Below are 20,376 nucleotides of genomic sequence, written 5' to 3' on the forward strand. Positions count from 1 at the left end.
GAGGTCACTGCTTGCGTTGAAGTTCCAGGGCAGTGCGTGGACACCGGAGCCGGGCAGAGAAATTTGTGGAAGCAGCCCAGAAGGAGCGGACGGACCCAATCCTTCAGAAAAGGTAGCTGTATCTTCAAGGATTTTATTCCACGGAACAACCGGAGAAAATAGAGTTGAAGCCCTCCGTGAGGTTTGTGAAGCTTATTATATGTCCGCATGAAATAACGAGTTGGGTATTGCATTATAAGGTCACAGCTCAATTAACTGGACGTCTGCCCTCTTGACTGCTGGAAATCCCTGACGGAGTAACCGCGTTACCTGCTGCGGGATGAATAAGCAGCTGACCGGGGCTTTAAGGAACTTGGCATGCGGCGAGTGAAAGCATCCAGAAAGAAAGTTGAAGCAGTAAAACTGGCGCAGAGTGGCCGGAGCGGTGAGTCCCTTCTGGAGCTCAGTAGATACGGTGGATAGGTGAACTCTGTGGTGTCAGTGTCACATGAAATCGCCGGTACGAAGCCTTATGTAAAGTGTTATGCTGCAGTTGCACATGTCACAAGTTCACATGCCGCTCCGATTAGGGAATATGCAGTGCAAGGAGCTGAGTACAAGGAGGTTGGCAGAATTAACCGTTCATTCATTGTAATTACATGAGTGAGAGCACAGTGACTACAACTTTAAAGATGACAGGGGCAGTGCCAAGGGAGGGGGTGCGGAACTTCTAGTATTATATAATTATGGTATATATATAATACTTTTATAATTTTATTATAGTGTGCAGAAATGGTGGGGTCATGCATGAATTTTGCAAACTCTCTCTGTGGATTCTCTATGGTTACTCCAGTGTCTTTCTCTGATCCAGAAATATGCCTTTATGGTTATTTGGCCTGAGTCCATTCATGAGATTTTGGCTGTTTTGTGACTTGGTTGCTGGAGATAGGTAGGCTACCATTCCCCCCATAGCACTGCAAGTGTTACAAGATTGTCAGAAATTATTGGATGGATATTTTCTTATTTTCATATTCATTGTTTCTTGTTTTAATGTCTTTCACTCACTCTTGGGCCTGGATCACCTTCTGCCCTCTTGACTTTTGGAAATCCCTGACAGAGTAACCTTGCTGCGGGATAAATCCTGCAGCAGGTAAACCAGAATGTATGACATTTGTAGAGTTAGAGTTTTGAAATCATGGACTCTGGATTTTTTTTTACAATAAAAATCTAATATATAGATGTTTGGTAGGTTGAACAATGGAAGTGGAGTGACTTTAAAAGCGTCTACCACATTTTAGCTTTGACACTTTTCAGTCTTACTGTTGGTTTAATCCAATTCACCACAATGTGATCATGATCTCTTCAGTCAGGCATTTAACTACCATAGAGATGAAAGATAAGTGAACTGAACCTGAATCTGATTAGAAAGTGTTATAGCAGCGCCACATGTCTTTCACTCACCTTAAATTAGATAAAACGCAGTGGAAAGCTTTGCACGCTATTCAGGTGGAGGCTGCTCTCTGCTAATATCTACCAGCCTGCAGCAGTAAAATGCAACCATGAAAGGTATCCAAGGGACTACGTTTTAACTGAAACTTAACTGGCAACACTCTAGAAAGGCTTATTAAAACAATTTATAGCAAAAAACAAACAAACAAAAAAGAAACATTTCCTGCAGGAATTAAGCTCAGTATCATAAGCAACCGTAATCGTAAGCAACCAAAGCATCATGTATGCCAAGCTGTGCCAGGACTATATATTAGGAAAACTCATTAGTGTTGCTTTGGAAGCTGTTAGGTTAGATATCTACTTCAGAGATGCATGCATCTACTAAATAAATGGTTCAATGACATCCTGGAAGAGTTAGGGTAGTTGAAGTTATATAGTTTTCCAAATTTGCTCCCCCATTATAATATAATCAAGAAGCATCCTAGGGTCGCTCCTGATTTAAAAGTTGTAGGTTTGTTTTAAAAAATGTGTGAAACTCATAATCACCTAATGCAAGATAATGACTATTTTTAAAGTAGAGGCGTTGACCTTATCTTATTCTATAAGAACAAGAAGCAAAGTAAGAGAAAAGGCAAATCCATAAATTCAGGACACAAATTTTAGAGAATTGGTATGTATTCAGTCTTGTTTTTTTCCATACTCCTGAATAAAATGTAGTGCCATAGTTTAGTTTGTCTCAGAAGTTAGGCTGTGTTTTTTTCTGTTTGTGATTGTGAAAATGATAACGGGTGGAAAAATTCAAGGGGTGTGAATACTTTAGAAAGGTACTCCAGCTTTATTCTTTGTCCAGCTTTAAAATACAGTCCTCAGGTTGAAGTTGACTTTGTTAATGGTTACAGAATAATACAGCCAACTTCAGTTTGTCTACATGAATGGAGTGGGAGGAGACAAGATGTTTGACGCAGGTAGAGGCTGACAAGGGATTTGTTATTTAGATCTGTTTATCATACAGTTGAAATCAGAGGGATGGGTTGCCTTCTCTACAGCTCTCCACAAACACAGCGGCAGAACAAAAAGATCAGGAGTGGAGAAGTTAAATGAGCATATTTATGTTCTCAAAGCTGATCTAAGTACTTGGTTTTTATGAAGTTGTTCTTAATTACTCAAAAATGAATGCAATAAAGTCTTGTGTATAGGGTAGTGACACAAAAGCAATAGTGATGAATGAAATTCTAACTTCAATTTACATGGCTTTCTAACTTCAATTTACATGGCAATTTACATGGCTATCTAAATTTAGTCACTAATATTTACAGTATTTGCAAACAATTGGTTGTAATACCAGATGTTTGTATTTTTTCAAATTTAGTTTGATGCAAATTAGACATTTTTTGTTCAAAATATTTAAAAACTGTGGTGGCAGTTGCCCTTGAGCCCCCTATCATGGTACATTTTCAGCAGATTAAAAGTTCAAAAGTTAATTTAAGACTAATAGACTTTCATGTGCTTGAAATAAATATAGTTATTTGATTACAATCAATACATAAACTTTTTTATTGGTGAGTTTGACTTTGCATAGGGTTTAATTTTCTTCATGTTATCTTGATCATTGTTGAACAAGGCACCAACGTGATTTCACCATCTAGACAATCAATGTTAAAGGCTGAACGTCAGAAAAGGTCTGTCGGACTTAGGTTAAATGTTCCAACATCAGCGATTTAGAAAATAAGGATAAAAAAGGCAGGATGTCATGAACTGTTTACATTTGTGTTTATTTAAAAGAAAATTGTCTGACAGTTTTTATCTTCCTACTTATTATAATTTTATGTCTCATGGATTTGTGCTGTCTCTGAATGAAGCTTTACACCACTTAACAATTAAATGATTTCTCATACTATTTCACATAGATTTTGAAGTTCTACGTCAGCCAAATGTTCCTATTAACCACTAACAAGTGTTCAATTGGATTAAATTAACCATACAGTGTAATATATATATATATATATATATATATATATATATATACAGTATATACACCTCTTAATTGTGTTATCTTTCTCATCTTGCGGTTTTAGACACCTGTGCCTTATTGACCGTACCTTAGTATCGGATGTACGTCATAGCTTTTATAGAGGGCCAGCCAGACGGTGCGCCCTTTGACCGAGGAACCATTATTTAATCGAGTCAGTCCATGTGCTGATTACATTATGAGGAAGAGTCTGATGACTCTGGAGAAATAAAAAAAAAAAGTGAAAAAGTGGTTTGGGAAGCAAAGTCCATTATGATTGGTTTTTAAAATGATCAGTGGATTCCCAACAGGGACAAAGGAAAGCCAGATGTTTTTGTCCTCTCCTTTCTCTGCAGCTGCTCAGCTGGAATTTGTCTATTGGCAGAGAAGAAGTACAATTTGCTTTAGTGCACAGGTGCATTAGGTGCATTAGACACAAATAGCCTCCCTTACAAAAAAACAACAACTAAATAACACAGTTGATCTGTAGGTATCTTGTTAGCAGTCTCTCCTTACATAGAAATGTCCAAAGGATTGTCCAGAAATATTTTTATGTAATTGCAATATCTGCTGTTGCACAATCACCTGACTTGGATTGATTGTTAGATAATAAATAAAGAATCTCCCACATTGGTCATTAGTACAGTCTTTTGGACTTTGTGGTTTGTCAGATTGCCAGATAGCTTTTTCATCTTTGGACTAGAGTTTCAATTGCATCTGCTGCCTCAGTTGCACTTTCTGACAGGGAAAAAACAGCTCAGTAAGATCTTTGAGAAGTTCAGAGCAGCCTGTTCACTCAGTGCAGAAACATCCTGGGAGTAATGTCTCTAAGTTACATGGGAGAATGGGTCCAGTCATTGCAATTTGTGAAGGTTTTTTTTTAAAATGATCCTAACCACAGTGAGCTCAAGTGCTGCATCATAGATTTTTTTATTTTGCAGATTTACTTTATTTTTCCTGACATCACGTTTTGTTTATATCATGTAGTTTAATTAACTCTATCTGGGCCTGAATATTGTTGTTGTTTTGTTCTCCAGTACCATGTTCAGATAGTTTTGGTTTCCTCTTTCAGTTTTTTGATTCTCATTTAACATTACCCCCTGTTTTATTTTGTAGGATCTCTTTCTTTTGTACATTTTAGCTGGCTTTCTTTTCTTTCTCTCCTTATGGTTAATGTCTGTTCCGTACTGTTGATTAGGTCTTTTAGTTTATGGTTTTGTGTAAAAGTCTTGAATAATCTCACCAAACAGTGGAAGTCATCAAACATCTTTTCTTGTTCAGTCTCAAAAAAGCATAGAAAAATTCGCTTACATTTTGGCCAAATGTTAGGATTCTACATTTCTTTGTAATTGGTGTCCAACAATTCATACTTTGTCTTTTGAAGTGATTTTGAGATATATGACTTCATACATTGGCTGCTTTTTAACAAATTTTCTGTTAGCTGTGATCTATGAATCACTCAGGCATAAAACAGCAGCTGAACTCAAGGAATGAGCTCAGCTGTGTGCAGTGTCTAGAGATTACAGACAATTTAGTAAGGTGCCCATTTTATACTGGCTATTTAGACACTTAATTACAATCAGCATTTAACAAAGGCAAAATGTTCAGATTTGTTTGGCTGAAAAATGTAAGTATCAAGAGATACACTGTAAAAAAATAAAATAAAACAAAAAGAAAAGCGTCTCCAATTTACGGTAAAGTACTGGCAGCTGTTTTTACCGTTTTTCTACAAAAATTAGAGACGTTCTTTTTTTTACAGTGTAGCAGATTTTGAACGGTATAATTGGATTTTATAGCATTAACAAGCTCACTATTGACGCTGAAATCCTATCGTACAGAAGAGGATGCATTTCCTTGGTCCTTTGTCAGGTTTCTCAGGATTTTTAGGTCATTTCTATTGTGTTAGTATTTAGATATTTTCTGGCCTCATTATTCCTCTTCCGTTCTTCACTTGTCCACTTTCCTATTTTTTAAGCAAACTGCTCTGGCAGGGTCATGTACAAGTACTGAAAATATGTCAAAATGAAGCCAAATTCCAAAGAATAGTACTGATCTTCGCAAAGGCCCAATAACTATTGATACTGACCACTGTAAACATTTGCAAGAAAATCTGACCTATACAGAGTTAGGAGTGATTTAAAACTTTTGCGCATTGCTTTCATGTCTCCTATTGTGTCTGGATCCCTGTGCTTTGTCTCTGCATGCCCATTCTGGTTTTAGCCAAAGACGTCATTATAGATTTGTTTTTCTTTCTTATTCTCTGCTCTGCTGCACCTTTAATCCTTTAAAGATCTGCCTCTGTTTCTTCTTACCCCTCGTCCCATGCCTGCTGCCTGTGTTCAGTTGTGACTTGCTCCATTCTGACAAGCATTGGTGAACCTTTTGCTCAAGTGTAGCCATTTCTTTTCACATTTTGCAAGACTCATCACCTCTGATTGATCATTTACTTACTGACTGTAGGCTGACCTATTTCACTTGGCAGCCCAGATGCAGGACATGAGCCAACTATGCAGCAGGTCGGCGACCTGTCACACTGTGCACAGTCATCTGATAAGACCTACAGAAGTGTTAATTATTGATATCTGTGCTACTGTCATTTGTTCTACCACAGGAATTTTCAGTTACCAACATCCCACAGGAGGGATTATACAGACCATTATGGGATAGTTGATCAATCTAAAGTCATTTATATTCATTATGGTTTTCTGGAATCCTCACAAACTGTGCTCCAAATTTAGGTTAGTTGTAAAAACAAGCTTGGACAAAGTTATGCACTGACATTTAATGCATTCAACATGACCAGAGGCATTATTTTTTATTTGATTTTAAATGTGTGTTTTATTTTAAATTTAAAAGCAGCATTTCAATGTAATGCCAGCTGCTTTACTAGATAATGACTGCATATTCTTGTATAACACAATTTGTTAAATAACAAAATATAATTATTGTCGTAAACTGTGCTTTCATCTTTCTCATTGAGTTATCCACTTCCAGTTAGAGTGGCCATCTGGGTGGTGGTGGAAAGTTTGGAAGACTTCAAATATTCAACTCCTCCTCTTCACTGTTGCTTAGTCTGTTGTCAAAAGCTTTAAATAAACCTTTAGGATTCTTTTTAGTTTTTTGGGGATGGTTTTTTTCAAACTATCTTCTATAGACGTTCCATTGACAAAGTGCTTTGTATAATATTTCAGTCACAGCTTTTCATGTTTTTAATGTAAACACAGCATCATTGATGCTCCCACATAAATGAGCGTACTCCATTCTCTGTAACCAAGCGTGTTCTTGATTCTGGATGGAGTATTTTGACATCCTCCTTTGCTGTCTTACATGCTCAACTGAGGTCCCAATACAGTCATGGAAAAAAGAACGTACGCCCTCTTTGAGATTTTAGAGTTTACATATCTGTACGGGATAAAAATGACCAGACTTGTAGCAAGTGTTGAAAATATTTAAAACAAACCTCTACTGTACAGAAACACGTAAGGCATTGCTCACTGTCATTATTTATGTAACAAAAAATGTCTTCAACATTCCACTGTGTTAACTTGGGGATGAATGGTGAAAGTGTGGGTTCATTTTAAAGGCTTGACCAGATCAGTTTTGCTATTTACTGGTACATAAGTAAAACCAAAGAGTTAGAAAGAGAATCTACTTTTTTTAAATATGACTTTTCCCTGGATTGTTGCTTGGTGATGTGTGTTGGCAATCAGATCAATCTTGTCAGGTGTTATTTGTGGTCCAAGTTGGAAAATCCTTTTAAAAGAGTTGAAGGGTTTAGATTGGACAGATCTGCTGTTCTTAAAGGGCAAATTGTCTGAACCAGAGGCTTTCAAAGAACATCAGAGGCGTCCAGCAGGGTTTTCAGGGGTCCAGGGTCAAACCATACAATGTTTCAAATATGACACTAGACCAAAGGCAGAAGGAAGCCTTTTGAAGTAGGATTGGTGAAATGTTTTTCTGTTTTTAACTTTGTGCAAGCATTATTCCTCTTATATTTATATAGTTGTTCAAATGAACATTCAGACACAAACTTATGTTGAAAAATCATCATATCATTGACTATTTGGCACCACTGGATACAAATGCAGAGAAAATCTTTACTGCCTGGAGCTCATGTCAAAGAACTTTGCAACTTTCATAAATTTTTCAACATAATTTTTTGCCTTCACTGGATGTTAAGTCATGTTTCTTCTAAATATTTAAAATTGTGAATAGAAACAGATTCATTCATGTTTAACACATGTGATCTCTTTCCACAGATCAGTTCATTTACTTTTCATCCACTCTGTTGTCATCCTTCTGACAATGGGATGATTGCGTTCTACCGAACCTGAAACAACCCCAGCAAAGACCTCCTCCTGATGTCAGACGATTCAGACTCCAAGCCCTATCCCTTGCCGGTTCCGGCAGATCGGGATAGAGCCTCGGCTTCGAGCAGTCCCATGGCACAGATGCGTTGGGTGGGCAGCTATGCCCAGGGCAGACCTGACCTTGGACTGCCCTCTGAGGGCAGTGATAGCAGCGGTCAGGACCCCGCCATCTCTCCTCACAACGTGCGCAAGACAACACGTTCTCGGTTGTCCCCTGAGGAGGACGTGGAGATGAAGAGCAGTGGGTCCAGCGGCAGCGGGACAGAATCGCATGGCAATGAGAGTCATGGCAACGAGAGTCATGGGAATGACAGCAACGGCCATGAGTCAATGGGAAGCTCCACCAGCCGCAGTAAAGACTCGGCATTGCTAGAATCTTTAGGCAGCAATAAAAGGTGAGCGATTGCAGAACTTTCTTTCCTTTACCTTCATTTCTTATTACAAATTTTAAAAAAAGACATGAAACTTAGTTTTCCAATCTGTGCCAATTTACAGCAACTTCCTCTTCCACCACAGTAAGAAGGTGCATGGTGTAAGAAGGTGTTTTTTTAGGTGTTGACCAGAGAAATTAGTTTTCTGTAGTGATTGGATGTTCTTGGACTTCATTATAATTTTAATTAATCATTTACAGACTTGTAGATTTACCAACTGATGCTTTTGTAAACAAACAGCATGGGGTCCCCTGGAAGAGCTATCACCAGATCTTTTTGGCAAAACAGAAGACAAAACCTTGTCTGGTTACTCTCACCAGAAACGAGCCAAATAAATTGCCATTGTCATTGTATGTTTGGTGATTTTTGTCAAGAATGTAAGGCCATATTCAGATTCAGCTCCTCTATTACTTATACTGGCATTTGTAGGAGTCAATAGCAGTGTGGATATATCAACTGGCTAATTAGCACTCCTGATTAAAGCTAAAAGATTTAATGTAGTCATCACTTTCTATTCAACACAGAGAGACTTACACTGAAGCTTCACTCTCCTAAATCAAATTTTAAAACTTTCCTGTTAGCTATTTGTGCAGCAGGACCTTAACAGAAATGGCTGGGATAGTTTATTTATCAAACATAAAAAAGCAGTTTACAAGCAGCAGTACGCACCTTATTTCTGTCATAAAATTGAACGTAAAATTAGGTTTAGGGATTTAGCCACGCAGTCATTCACCTCTAACGTAGGCTGATCATTGATTGTGATGCAGTGCCAAAAACAGTTCAGTTTTTGAAGTGAGACTTTAGCCAGTAGATCAACAAAAAGGTAAAAAATAGCATTAGAGTCAGTGAGACCCACCTATTGGTGTCAGATAACAGCCATTGCTTATAATTAACTCTCCAGGAATCTTTTACCACTTAAATTGAATATTCTACTACTTAATTGTACTCTAATGATTTCTAATAGGGTAATTTTTGCTAAATACATTTATGTTCTCAAGCATTTGCCGTTATGATTACCCTGGGCATTTCAAGGGCATTTCATTTAAAAATGAGACATTTTGTGCTGCCATGCTTTTAATGGCTCAAAATGAATTCAGGTGTGAGTACTGAATACATAACTAATGTCAGAAGTAGAGAGTCAAAGCTCACTAAACGTTTAACCTTAAAAATTAGTTTTAGTAAAAATGTTCTCTCCGTGAACGGCCCTTCATAAACAAAATTTTTAAATGGCGCCTTGTGAATGGGCACTCCATTCAATGAATCACTGTTAGCTGAACACTTTCAAACTCAGAATAGGCTGCGAGATTCTCGCAGTAAGATAACTTTGGGTAAAAATACCATAGCTTCTTGGTACTTGCAGTAGAATTTGAAACAAAAAATATTCGATCTAATCACTCTGATTTGAAACAGAAAAGTAACAATTATTCTTACAAAATAATTGATCATATTGTTCATTGTAGTTAGATCTTTGTCATCAGATTTAAACTACTCTAAGCCAGATGAATGGCTGGACAGAAATATTTTAGCAGTATAATAGTCCAATCCTACCTTGTTATATCCTTTTAACAAGAGGCTAATAACATTAAGCCATCCATTGCTGAAGGACAACTATGTAAAACCTTTTAGCACTTTATAGCTTGGGACTAGCTTCCAGCCGGATCACATTATGAACAGCTGAGTCTAATCTGGCTTCTGGTTGAAGTAGTGGATAAGTTGTTTTGGCTGCAGTTTGGTTAAAACCATGTTTTAAAAAATTGTCTGGCAGGCTTGAGATGTGGTTTGGCTTACATGTTGAGATTATCTTGTATCTCCTGTGTTTTATTGGAAAAGCAGCTGTAGTGCTAATCGCAGTCAAACAACATAATTTTATGGTAAATAATGTTGTTTTTTTATTCCACTGCTTCACACACACATTCACATGGTGGATTGAATATTTTTTGTTTTTCTGCTTTAAATTGACAGTTTTGACACATAAAGGAGCATTCATGTAGCACATTGAATCTTCCATATTTCATCCAGAATTAGTGAATAAAAGATTGTCTGTTAAATTTTCCATATAAACTAAGTCATAGATTCAAAGGAGGTAATCTGTAAAACCTTTAGTGCGTGTATGTGGCAACAGGCTAGGATCAACATTCAAGGTTTGTGAAAACAGATAAGTTCATGGATCAATTTTTCTGCTATGTTGCAAATGCTGAACCAAGAGCAAAGTATTTTTCTGATCCTAAGGTGATACATACTTAAGGGTTTTTATTCATAAATCTCAACTTTTGAAATAAATCTTGGATAGCACCTTTAATTTCAGGAGTTTTTGTGACATAGAACCTTTTTTTCTGACACATAAAGAGTTGGTTTAAAGCTAAAAAAAAAAAAAGAGACAGTTTCAAAACTTGCAGAATATTTTCCTGTCATCATCATGTCCAGAAATAGACTCAGACACATACAGCTTGCCCAGGAAACATGCAGAGCAGAGGAACAAATACATGACTGTATCAACCAGCAGGAAAAGCAAATTGATGTCATCTTGAAGGCTGGAAGCTAGCTTTTCTTCAATGCCAGATGGGCCATGTCACGCTTTCCTACTCCTTGTTGCCATGACAATGCACTGTTTGTGTGTGTTTATCTCTGGGTGGAGCAACCCGGTCGCAAGCTCTGACGTCTTTACTCACTCTAGGCTCAGCCTTACTTTGACCTGCCCTTGATGCTTCAGATCCAGACATTTTTTTGAAACCGCTCCTTTTCAGTCATGGTCTATTTCCCTTCTGGCATCTAACGCTCTGTGTGCCGACAGAGTGACGTATTTTAAACCCACATAACTCTTTCTGGTTTTGTGTTGCTACATGGCATCCCTGTCTGCCAACTCTGAGTCATCTTGGTTTACTTTCTACATTTTTTGTTCTCCAGTTTTAGGAGGTACACCTCAGAATGTTTTTGTATTGATCTACTCTCTTGACATAGATCTCTATGTATAAACTAATTTCTGGAAAAGCAAGTGATTTAATTACAACCAAATATTAACCTATTAATCTAAACATGTTGACAACAATGCATTTTCTAAAAGTTAGGACACCCCGTCCCTAAAACGTTATTAGACGCCCTTGGCTTTTGCATGTACTGCCTGCTTTAATTCCATAATGTCTTTGATTAAGATATGGTCTTTGACGAGACCCAGGGTCTTTCATTTCTTAATAATTGGTCAGTTCTTGAAGTTACTAGCATGTTTTGTGTCCTTGTCATGTTGCTCTGCTTCGGCTCTATTTGCTTTTCATATGGTTTCACAATTCTCTTAAGGATCCTTTGATAGTCAGTAGATAAAGGCCACATCCTGCTGCAGAAGATCTTCCCATTACACTTTCAGCTTTGTGCTTCTCAGGACAAGAACAATAAGTGTTACCAATGGTATTATTTTAAAAGACTCTGACAACTGGCCCATGTTGACATTATTGTTACCTTAAATTCTAACTTTAGTTTGTCCATATAAAATTAGCCAAACCTGTGGTTTAAACAGCTAGTTTATCAAATTTTAAACTCAGTTATAGATTCTTCTCATCTTACTGCAATGTCAAACTAATGGCAGGAAAATGGTGTGTGATTGTGAAAAGATGACTTGGTCAGACCGAGACTATAAAATACACTCGGGGTACATCTGCTACCCTTTTGGAAAAACAAGATTGATGCATTGGTTCTACCAAACAGAACAAGACGGGAAAATATGAATTATCAAAGAGTAAGGGAAGGAAGTTTACCAACTTTAGAAACATCATATTAAAACCTACAAAGGTATTCAAAGCCTCTTTTCTTAGTTTTGTTGTCCCAAAAAGCCTGTAAATTGAAAGTGGTTAAATCTGACACCCATGTCCTGCACATGTTAGATGCACTCATCCTAATCTAAACCATCTACCACACCTGATTCAAATTGTTGACTCATTTCCTCTATTACTAAGTTCATCAGGAACCTGCTTGGCTTGTTCATCTAAAACATGCAGAACACCGACCCCAGGCTGGAGTCGCCCACTTTCTGGTGTGTGGGGTACATTTCCAAGGAGGTTCAATTAAACGTTTTCTACATACTAATATCAGTGATCAGTTTATTATTATGTCCTACTGACACTGTTTTAAAATAATAATCCTGTGTCTGATTCAATAAAGACAATAAATGTGTTGCTTTAAATGACCGTATGCTCTAACATGTCTCCTATTACTAATATTAATATCCCAATTGATCAGATGAATATTACGTGCTCATGCCAAAGTCTAAAGATCTCTTTTGTGACATTTATTAGTGAGCTTGCGTGCTAGTGGCAAGGGCTTGCTGGAGTTTATTCAGAGATCACTGATAAGTGATGCATTTTTATGACTGCACTGTTTTATTTCCCAGAAGCCAAATGCTACACGAATCGAGAATTACATCACTGCAATAATTTCTGCTTAGTGTTTTACTGAGTGAGCTCCTCTATGCCACAGATCCTGCAGGTTTTCTGAATGTAGACAGAAAAATTACAGTAGGTTGCAGCTTAAAAATATTTCTACATTGTTCAGGTGTATTAGTTTAACTAATGACTCTGTCAGTCTGTAAGGTTTTGATCATGGTCTCATTATGCTAGAAAGATTATTTACTCTGTTAAGCATGGACAGTCTGGTCAGCTGATTTTCAGTGCCATGGGGTCGATTGATACAAATCAAATCAGATATTGAAAAGAGATCATATTAAGGATCAAAACAGGAAGCAAAAGAGTGAATGGATTCAACTAATTTACTGATGGATGTCTTTTTAGTTCATTCCCATCACATTCAGTGAGAAAAAAAAACATGAAAGCCAAATGGAAAACATCCCTTGCCATTTTTAAATGTAATGCCTTTGCTGTCCCAGTTATGCCTCTTAAACATAAAGGAATCAATAACCTGTCAGTAGAAGATTTTTAATTAAAAAAGACCAGTTTCCTCTGACCTTCAATTTGTGTTTCTGCTCCTGGAGGACAACTGAAACGTCTCTTACACTGCCACTTTCAGCGCCCTCTTTATATAACTTTTCCCTGACCTACAGACTCCCTGCCATGATACCAATTAGCTTACTGGACACTAAGACATACAGTATTTAGAGTGTCTAGTCTAAAACCAGCTGTTGCATTGTGCACGACAGAAGGCTATTTAGATTGAATTAGATTCCTTCTTTGGCTCAGGAAGGCTATTTGTGAAGATGTTACCTATTCTGAGCAGGTAATCAGGGTTATTTATAGTTGTTCAGTTTTAGTTCAGATGAGTCAGACTCTCAGACAGCTGCTAATAGTCTTGCTATAATCTGGTGGCTAATTCTTTATCTATATTATAAGAAGTGTTATATAGTCAGCCAGGGCAGAGCTGTTGATTTGTAGTTGCCAGTTTCTGCTGTTTTCTGTTCAGATTTCACCACAGTGTCAACTGAAAAGAAAAGGTTTCTCAAACTTGTGTTCAGACTGAAACCATGTGTGGCATCTCTGGGAACTAAAGGCTTACACTGAACTTGGACTCACCTGTGCCAGGAATAACGATTCGCTCTATTTTTGAACAAGTGTGCTAGATATAGGTAGTATGCAGTGTTAATCTTAGTCGTAACCTTCTAGGTTAATGCCCCTTATATTAGATACACGGTACAAAGCTCCTAGAGAGACTTAGTTAACTCAAACAGGAAATGTTTAAACTGTCAGCCATGATGGCTATTCCAGAATTTCTTTTAGCAGAGCTCCAGATTTCTTAGCTGAATGAGATCATGACTTGTTGTCTTAGAGCTGTTTACTGTAAATTCTTATAGATCTGTTATTATCTGAGGGTGTTGAGACTGCATGAAGGTTGTGGTTTGTTTGATATGGAGCAAATGTTCTTGTAGTTGAGGTCAAACAAATCCTGTTTATGTCAGAAGTAAAACTTTCTTTTCTCATGTAAATATGTTTTCCTTAACTCACTTCAGCAGAAGGACGTTGGTTTAAAAACAGCTGGTGTTATCGTCTATTTTTAAATGAATCATCAAAACATGAACAATGAACATGATAGACCTTTGTTTGTGCTGCTTCTTTGTAAATGAAAACGTAGAAAAGCTAAATAGAGTATAAAATGAGGATAAGATAAAAAAAAAAAAACACTTGTGTAATATTCAAATTTTCTGAGAGATTACATTTGGTTGTACTCATCAAAATTACCAGAAAAAAGGCTTGAAACCTATCTACATCTATATGTGTGCATTGATTGTATATAATATATCACTTTCATTTTTTTAAAAATTCAACCTCTAAAAAAGATATTTTTGTTGAGATTCTAAGTTGTGCAGGTTCTTCGGCTGTACAGTAGGTAATGGAGTCAGACTGAAGGCCAGAAACAGTCTGCATTGAAAAAATATCTCTAAATTTCTAAATCAGCACCAAGAGAACAGGCAGAGATTTTGTCCACTGCTTGTTCTTTGCCCCCAGTTGTGTTTTGACCTCACCCTTGACCACAGTGCTGTTTTCTTGCTGTGCAGCCAATGAGCTGCGGGGAATAATTTGGGTCCTTCAAGTAGATGACAAAGACTTCAGGATAAGAGTGTTATTTTTGTTTTGTTACTTGGCTGCTACATGTGCAAAATTGGATCGGAAGCTCAAAAGGCGTTGTTACAGGATTCACAAAAGACATACAAAAACAGCTGATCTTCTTTTAGCTTGAGTTAATAACAGGCCCAAAGTGTGAAAATGGGGACACTTGTCCTTTTTCACTGAAAGAAACTTGAGCACCTCAGATGCGTGTGAAAAACATGTGATAAGTCTGTACTTCAGCGAAGAAATGATTGTACCTAATTGTTCTCCTTCTGCTTACTTGGAACTGTTGAAAAGCTGGTTGATTAAACATCAGCATGAAATCTCTTTTTTGGAACTGAAGTGATTTTTACTCCATTTTCAGGTTGCAATTTGAAAATATCCCTTCTCTCTTGCACAGTTCCAACTCCCACAGCCCATCTCCTCCCAGCAGCTCCAACGCCTACAGTCTGCTGAGCTCGGAGCAGGACAACCCTTCAACCAGCGGCTGCAGGTTAGCTCAGTGACCACCGCTGCTGTCAGGATCAAGATCTTTATTTAGTCTGTTTGTAAGAGTCCCTTTTCATTATTGCTATGAGTGACTCTTGGTTGTTTACTTGTCCGTCTTGCAGTAGTCAGGAGTCTGCGAAAGCCAAGAACCAGAAGGAGGTGATTAAAACGCTGAAGGAGCTCAAACTCCACGTGCCAGCTGACAAGCAGCACAACAGCAAGTCGACCACACTGAGCGCGCTGAAATATGCCCTGCGCTGTGTGAAGCAAGTGGAAGGTTTGTTGCAGATAACAGCCTCTCTGCTTTCTTTGTGCTTTCCGATTGTTTTTATCAGCAATTTCTATTTGCCTTTATGAGTTTTTATAGTTCTTTTTTCGAGTAATTCACTGTACATTAATGAGTAAACACAGGAATGCAGCCATTATTCATTCATTAAGACTGTCTTTTTTAAAGTGTTCAACTTAGAAAAAGGTAATACTATAATTTTGAGCATCGTTTTCACATAGTCACAGAGGTAATGGCTTGTAAAATTGGCAGAAATTTTACAGGCCATTACTGTATATAATGTACATTATCAATTACATGCTGATACTGTACATTATATACAGTATAATATATATACTGTATATGTTACAATATATATACATGCATATGTCATGCATGTTTATAGATATGTATCCAGTGTAGGTGTTCAGTAGTACAGTTCTTCAGTTATTAAACGTTTTATCATTTTCATTATTAAAAAATGTCCTTGGCATCAGTGTCGTGAGCGTCTTGGAAGACAATCCTCTCTGTGTTGTATGTTGACCAAATTTGGACAAAATCACTGCATCTTTTCTCTTTCAGCGAATGAGGAGTACTACCAGATGATGATGGTCAATGACAGTCATCCTTCTGGCCTGGATGTTTCTTCTTACACCATAGAGGAGATAGACAGCATCACTTCAGAGTACACCCTCAAAAACAACGTAAGACCAAGTCTTTGCTTTTTTTCCCCCAGCTGGTGCACATCACAGGTTTAAGATATATATTTTTTTGGCATCTACAGGACATTTTTGCAGTGGCGGTTTCCCTGAGCACAGGAAAAATCATCTATATATCTGACCAGGCTGCCTCCATCCTCAACTGTAAAAGAGATGCGTTCAAAGACTCTAAGTTTGTGGAGTTTCTGATGCCGCAGGATATCAGTGTGTTCTACAGCTTCACCACCCCTTACCGCCTGCCCTCCTGGAGCATGTGCACTGGAGCAGGTACCAAGAGCTACATGTCTCTCTCCAAACCAGTGGCTAAGTTCAGATAATGTTCAATGTATGGATATTATGTTGATGTTTCAGAGACATCAACAAAATACTTTGAAAGTCCATTTATTTTATTATATGTATACAAATCAATTTAGACTCTAATTTAGACACAGACATACTGTTTTCTGCATTTTTCCATTTTGTTACATGTGATAGCCACTCATTGTTCTTGAACATATTAAAAAGGCCTTTCAAACTTATTGTCACACACAGAATAGAATAGAATAGAATAGACTTCTTAGGGCAATTGGTGGTGCAGAACTTTATTTCAGGGTAAAGAATAAAGGGAAAGGAATAAAAATCCATGTTTTTAGATTTTTATTTGCAAAACATTTTGAAAACCGTCTAACATTTCCTCAGCTTGTGGTTGTAACATGACAGAATATAAAAAGGTCAATATAATTTTTTATAATTTAGAAGAACCTGAGGTCTTTGTCCAAAGTGCATGATTAGAGAAAGAATGTCAAGTAAATTGAAGCTTCTAGAGACCAATAGGAAATGAAAATATACATCCATACTTAAGAAAATCTCCAATCTGTCATCTAAATGCTGCAGTGTTAGATTAGGGAAATAAATTATGCATTTGACCTCCTTTCATTTGACCTCCTGCAATGTGTGCAGGGCCAGGTTTCTGAATGTTGCTTTTTGATGCATTTATTCAGACCTGATGCATCTGCTTTTGGCTGCATCCTGTGTGGATCGTGTTCCCTTTGAATTTACAAGAGGTTTTTTTTTCCTGTTTCAGATCCGTCTCCTTCTGACTGTATGCAGGAGAAGTCCTTTTTCTGTCGTATCAGGTGTGTTTTGCATCAGTTCATGCACGTCAGGCCATCTGCTGCTCGTATCTGTGTGTTGGTTTTATTCATGCATTTAATTCCACTGCGGATGTTTCTCATTTTGTATATGACGTCACATTCATGACCTCATATACGAAATGAGGTATATGAGGTTAACCTTCTTCCAGGTTAACCTGGAAGAAGCATTTAAATGGAGAAACAGAAAAAAATAAAAAGAATTGCATTTGTTCAGGTGGTTGGATTTTTCTATTTTTGAAGGTCCAAAATTTAAGTTTTGTTTCTTTTATTTTCCTCCTGTCTGAAGTGAAAATTTGCTCAATACTGGCCCCATGTGTTCTATTTGCAAACTAAGAGTAGATAATTTTATTACATAATTGACTGAAACATGCTGTTTTTTCTTGGGTTAACTCATTGCTAAATTATTGTTCTGATATTCAGTGGCGGTAACGGGTTCGAGGGTGATTTGCGGTACTATCCGTTCCGCATGACCCCTTATCTGATGAAGGTGCAGGATATGGCTCATGATGAAGACCAGTTCTGCTGCCTCCTGCTGGCTGAGAGGGTTCACTCTGGATACGAAGGTAAAAATGCTGCTCTTACCAGAAAATTAGCATGCAAATATCTGAATTATTAGTACTGTTTAGATATCAACAATTTCAATTATTTTCCAAAATCTGCTTGCAGCACCCAGAATTCCACCAGATAAGCGCATTTTCACCACCACACACACTCCAAATTGTGTATTTCAGGATGTGGATGGAAGGTAAGGTTTCAGTGCACTTTGTGTACGTTTACAGTGCCTTGCAAATCTTTTCATGCCTTTGGAAGATTTTCACAATGAGTCGTTTTACAACCAAAACCTACATATTCTTGGGGATTTCATGTGATAGAACAGCACAAAGTATAATCAAGCCAATCTTATTTATAAAGTTCTTTAAAAACAACAAGCACTAACTACAGTTCTGAAAATAGTAAGTATAAAAATAATAAAGACTAACAAAAAACCCCAGACTAAAACTCATGTAAAAGTAATAAGTAAGAATATACAAGGTATACATCAGGAAAACTATAAAAATTACTAAATAAACTGTTCCATGACTTTGAAGCTGCAAAAGCAAATGCCCTTTGCTTTAAAAGTAGTAAAGTGAAAGGAAAGAAAAGGTTTTAGGTTTGGACTTTAACTGGACCAAGCTTAAACAAGAATATTCTGAAGTATTTCAGTGTAGCTCTGGCTGTACGTTTAGTGTCATTTTCCTGCACAACAACAAATCTTTAGCAGCTTTGTTGTTGTTCTTTTCTTCTACTTTGTTTTAGTCTATTATGTTGTGGCTGTAATGTGACAAAATATTTTTAAAAAAACCCTTAAAGGCCATTTTATATTCCAAATACTAAATATGTAACACTAATAGAAATAATCTTTTCATTCTGTGTGTCAGGGCCGTTCCTCTCCTTGGCTACCTCCCCCAGGACCTCATCGGTACTCCAATTCTTTTCCACCTGCATCCCAACGACAGGCCCGTCATGCTGGCCATTCATAAAAAAAGTGAGTCTACAGATCAAACAGATCTAGCATCAGATATGTGTATGGCGAGATCTGAGTTTTAATTCTTCATATTTTGTATTCCAGTCATACAGTGTGCAGGGCAACCATTCGACCACTCGTCCATCCGCTTCTGTGCTCAAAATGGAGAATACATCGTCCTGGATACCAGCTGGTCCACCTTCGTGAACCCCTGGAGCAGAAAGGTTTCCTTTGTTATCGGGAGGCATAAAGTTCGCATGTGAGTACTGCTCATGTTTTCTGTACAGAAGACAGTTTTTACTGAAGCTCTGTATAGAAAAGTTTTTATCAGATTTTAAACTTTCTTGTAAGTCATTATCTGTTGATGTGTTTTTGCATCAGGGGTCCAATGAATGAGGACATTTTCATGGCTCCGGTCTCATGCACGGGTCACATGAAGAATACGGACTCAGATATCCAGGAAATAACAGAGCAGATTCATCGACTTTTGCTGCAGGTGAAAGAAGATGGCCACCTAACAATACTGTGCAAAAGTCTGCAGATGTTCTTTCAATTCTCTAAAGTAGCCTTGAATAAAAGTTCATCAGGCTTTCTGGAGATCTTTAGAAGTTTCTCTTTGGACTTTCAATTGTAATTTTAATCAAGCAGCTAAAGATAATCCAATATAAAAAGTTGAACCTGAGTTCAGGACTTAGGACTTAGGTTTTGTTTCAGATCTTTGCTGGATTTTATGGCTATTTCTTTAAGACTTGACTTTCAGATACAATTTATCTGCATTAAATAGTTATTTATTCTTACTTGTCACCCTCAAAATGCTTAAATGTAAGTCGATGACAGTCAAGGAGTTAATAGATCACTAGAAAGTCTGATTCTGGAGCAAATTCTAAATAACGCTATATACTGTAGATTATAGAGATAAAGCAAGCACTATTCCAAAAAGATTAAAACTCAATAATTTGGGTGCAAAAATGACACATTTTGAGATATGACAGCATCTCTTTATCTTATTGTTTTAAAACTTTTTTTTCTTCCCTCTCCATCCTTGATCAGCCGGTTCACAACAGTGGGTCGAGTGGTTACAGCAGTCTTAACAGCAATGAGTATCTTCAGGGCATGACCTCCTCCTCTAGTGAGAGCCTGAACAATGGTAAACAAGGAAAAAAACAAGAAAAGGAAGGGGAGCAGAGCAGCAAAAGCAGACCTGTGAGTAAAACTGCACATACCTGTGTGATTGCACATTTTTTGCTAAATCCCTGAAACCACTTAACTGTAAAGTGAGCTTAGTGAGCAACTCATTAGTACAATTTCTTCCAAAGCGTACTTTTCAGGAAATTTGTAAGGGAATTCATCTTCAGAAGAACCAAGAGCAGCTGATGGCAAAATCAGAACACAAACGAAGCAATACCAGTAAGTCATTTTTTAAATAATCCAGTGATTGTCACATTTACGACTTTATTCAGAAACTAATTTTTGGTCTGTTTCTACTA

At 37.4% G+C, this 20,376-nt stretch overlaps 1 protein-coding gene across 5 annotated transcripts in view; it reads left to right on the plus strand.

The window, feature by feature from the left end:
- Nucleotides 1-20,376, plus strand: part of LOC114146573 (period circadian protein homolog 2-like) — a 32,475-nt gene continuing 12,099 nt past the window's right edge. For 2 of the 5 annotated variants that reach the window (XM_028020765.1, XM_028020769.1), the window contains exons 1-14: nt 6-181; nt 7,696-8,201; nt 15,180-15,272; nt 15,391-15,545; nt 16,116-16,237; nt 16,318-16,519; nt 17,316-17,367; nt 17,806-17,948; nt 18,052-18,130; nt 18,804-18,910; nt 18,995-19,148; nt 19,271-19,385; nt 19,940-20,092; nt 20,206-20,296. In XM_028020765.1, the coding sequence (XP_027876566.1) occupies nt 7,798-8,201; nt 15,180-15,272; nt 15,391-15,545; nt 16,116-16,237; nt 16,318-16,519; nt 17,316-17,367; nt 17,806-17,948; nt 18,052-18,130; nt 18,804-18,910; nt 18,995-19,148; nt 19,271-19,385; nt 19,940-20,092; nt 20,206-20,296 (1,870 nt within the window). In that variant the 5' untranslated portion in view covers nt 6-181; nt 7,696-7,797. Of the gene's footprint in view, nt 182-239; nt 425-7,695; nt 8,202-15,179; nt 15,273-15,390; nt 15,546-16,115; nt 16,238-16,317; nt 16,520-17,315; nt 17,368-17,805; nt 17,949-18,051; nt 18,131-18,803; nt 18,911-18,994; nt 19,149-19,270; nt 19,386-19,939; nt 20,093-20,205; nt 20,297-20,376 lie in introns of all 5 variants that reach the window. The other 3 variants (XM_028020766.1, XM_028020767.1, XM_028020768.1) reach the window with 3 other exon arrangements.

The sequence above is a fragment of the Xiphophorus couchianus genome, chromosome 6 (assembly GCF_001444195.1).
Source record: "Xiphophorus couchianus chromosome 6, X_couchianus-1.0, whole genome shotgun sequence".
In the NCBI taxonomy this organism is placed as follows: Eukaryota; Metazoa; Chordata; class Actinopteri; order Cyprinodontiformes; family Poeciliidae; genus Xiphophorus; species Xiphophorus couchianus.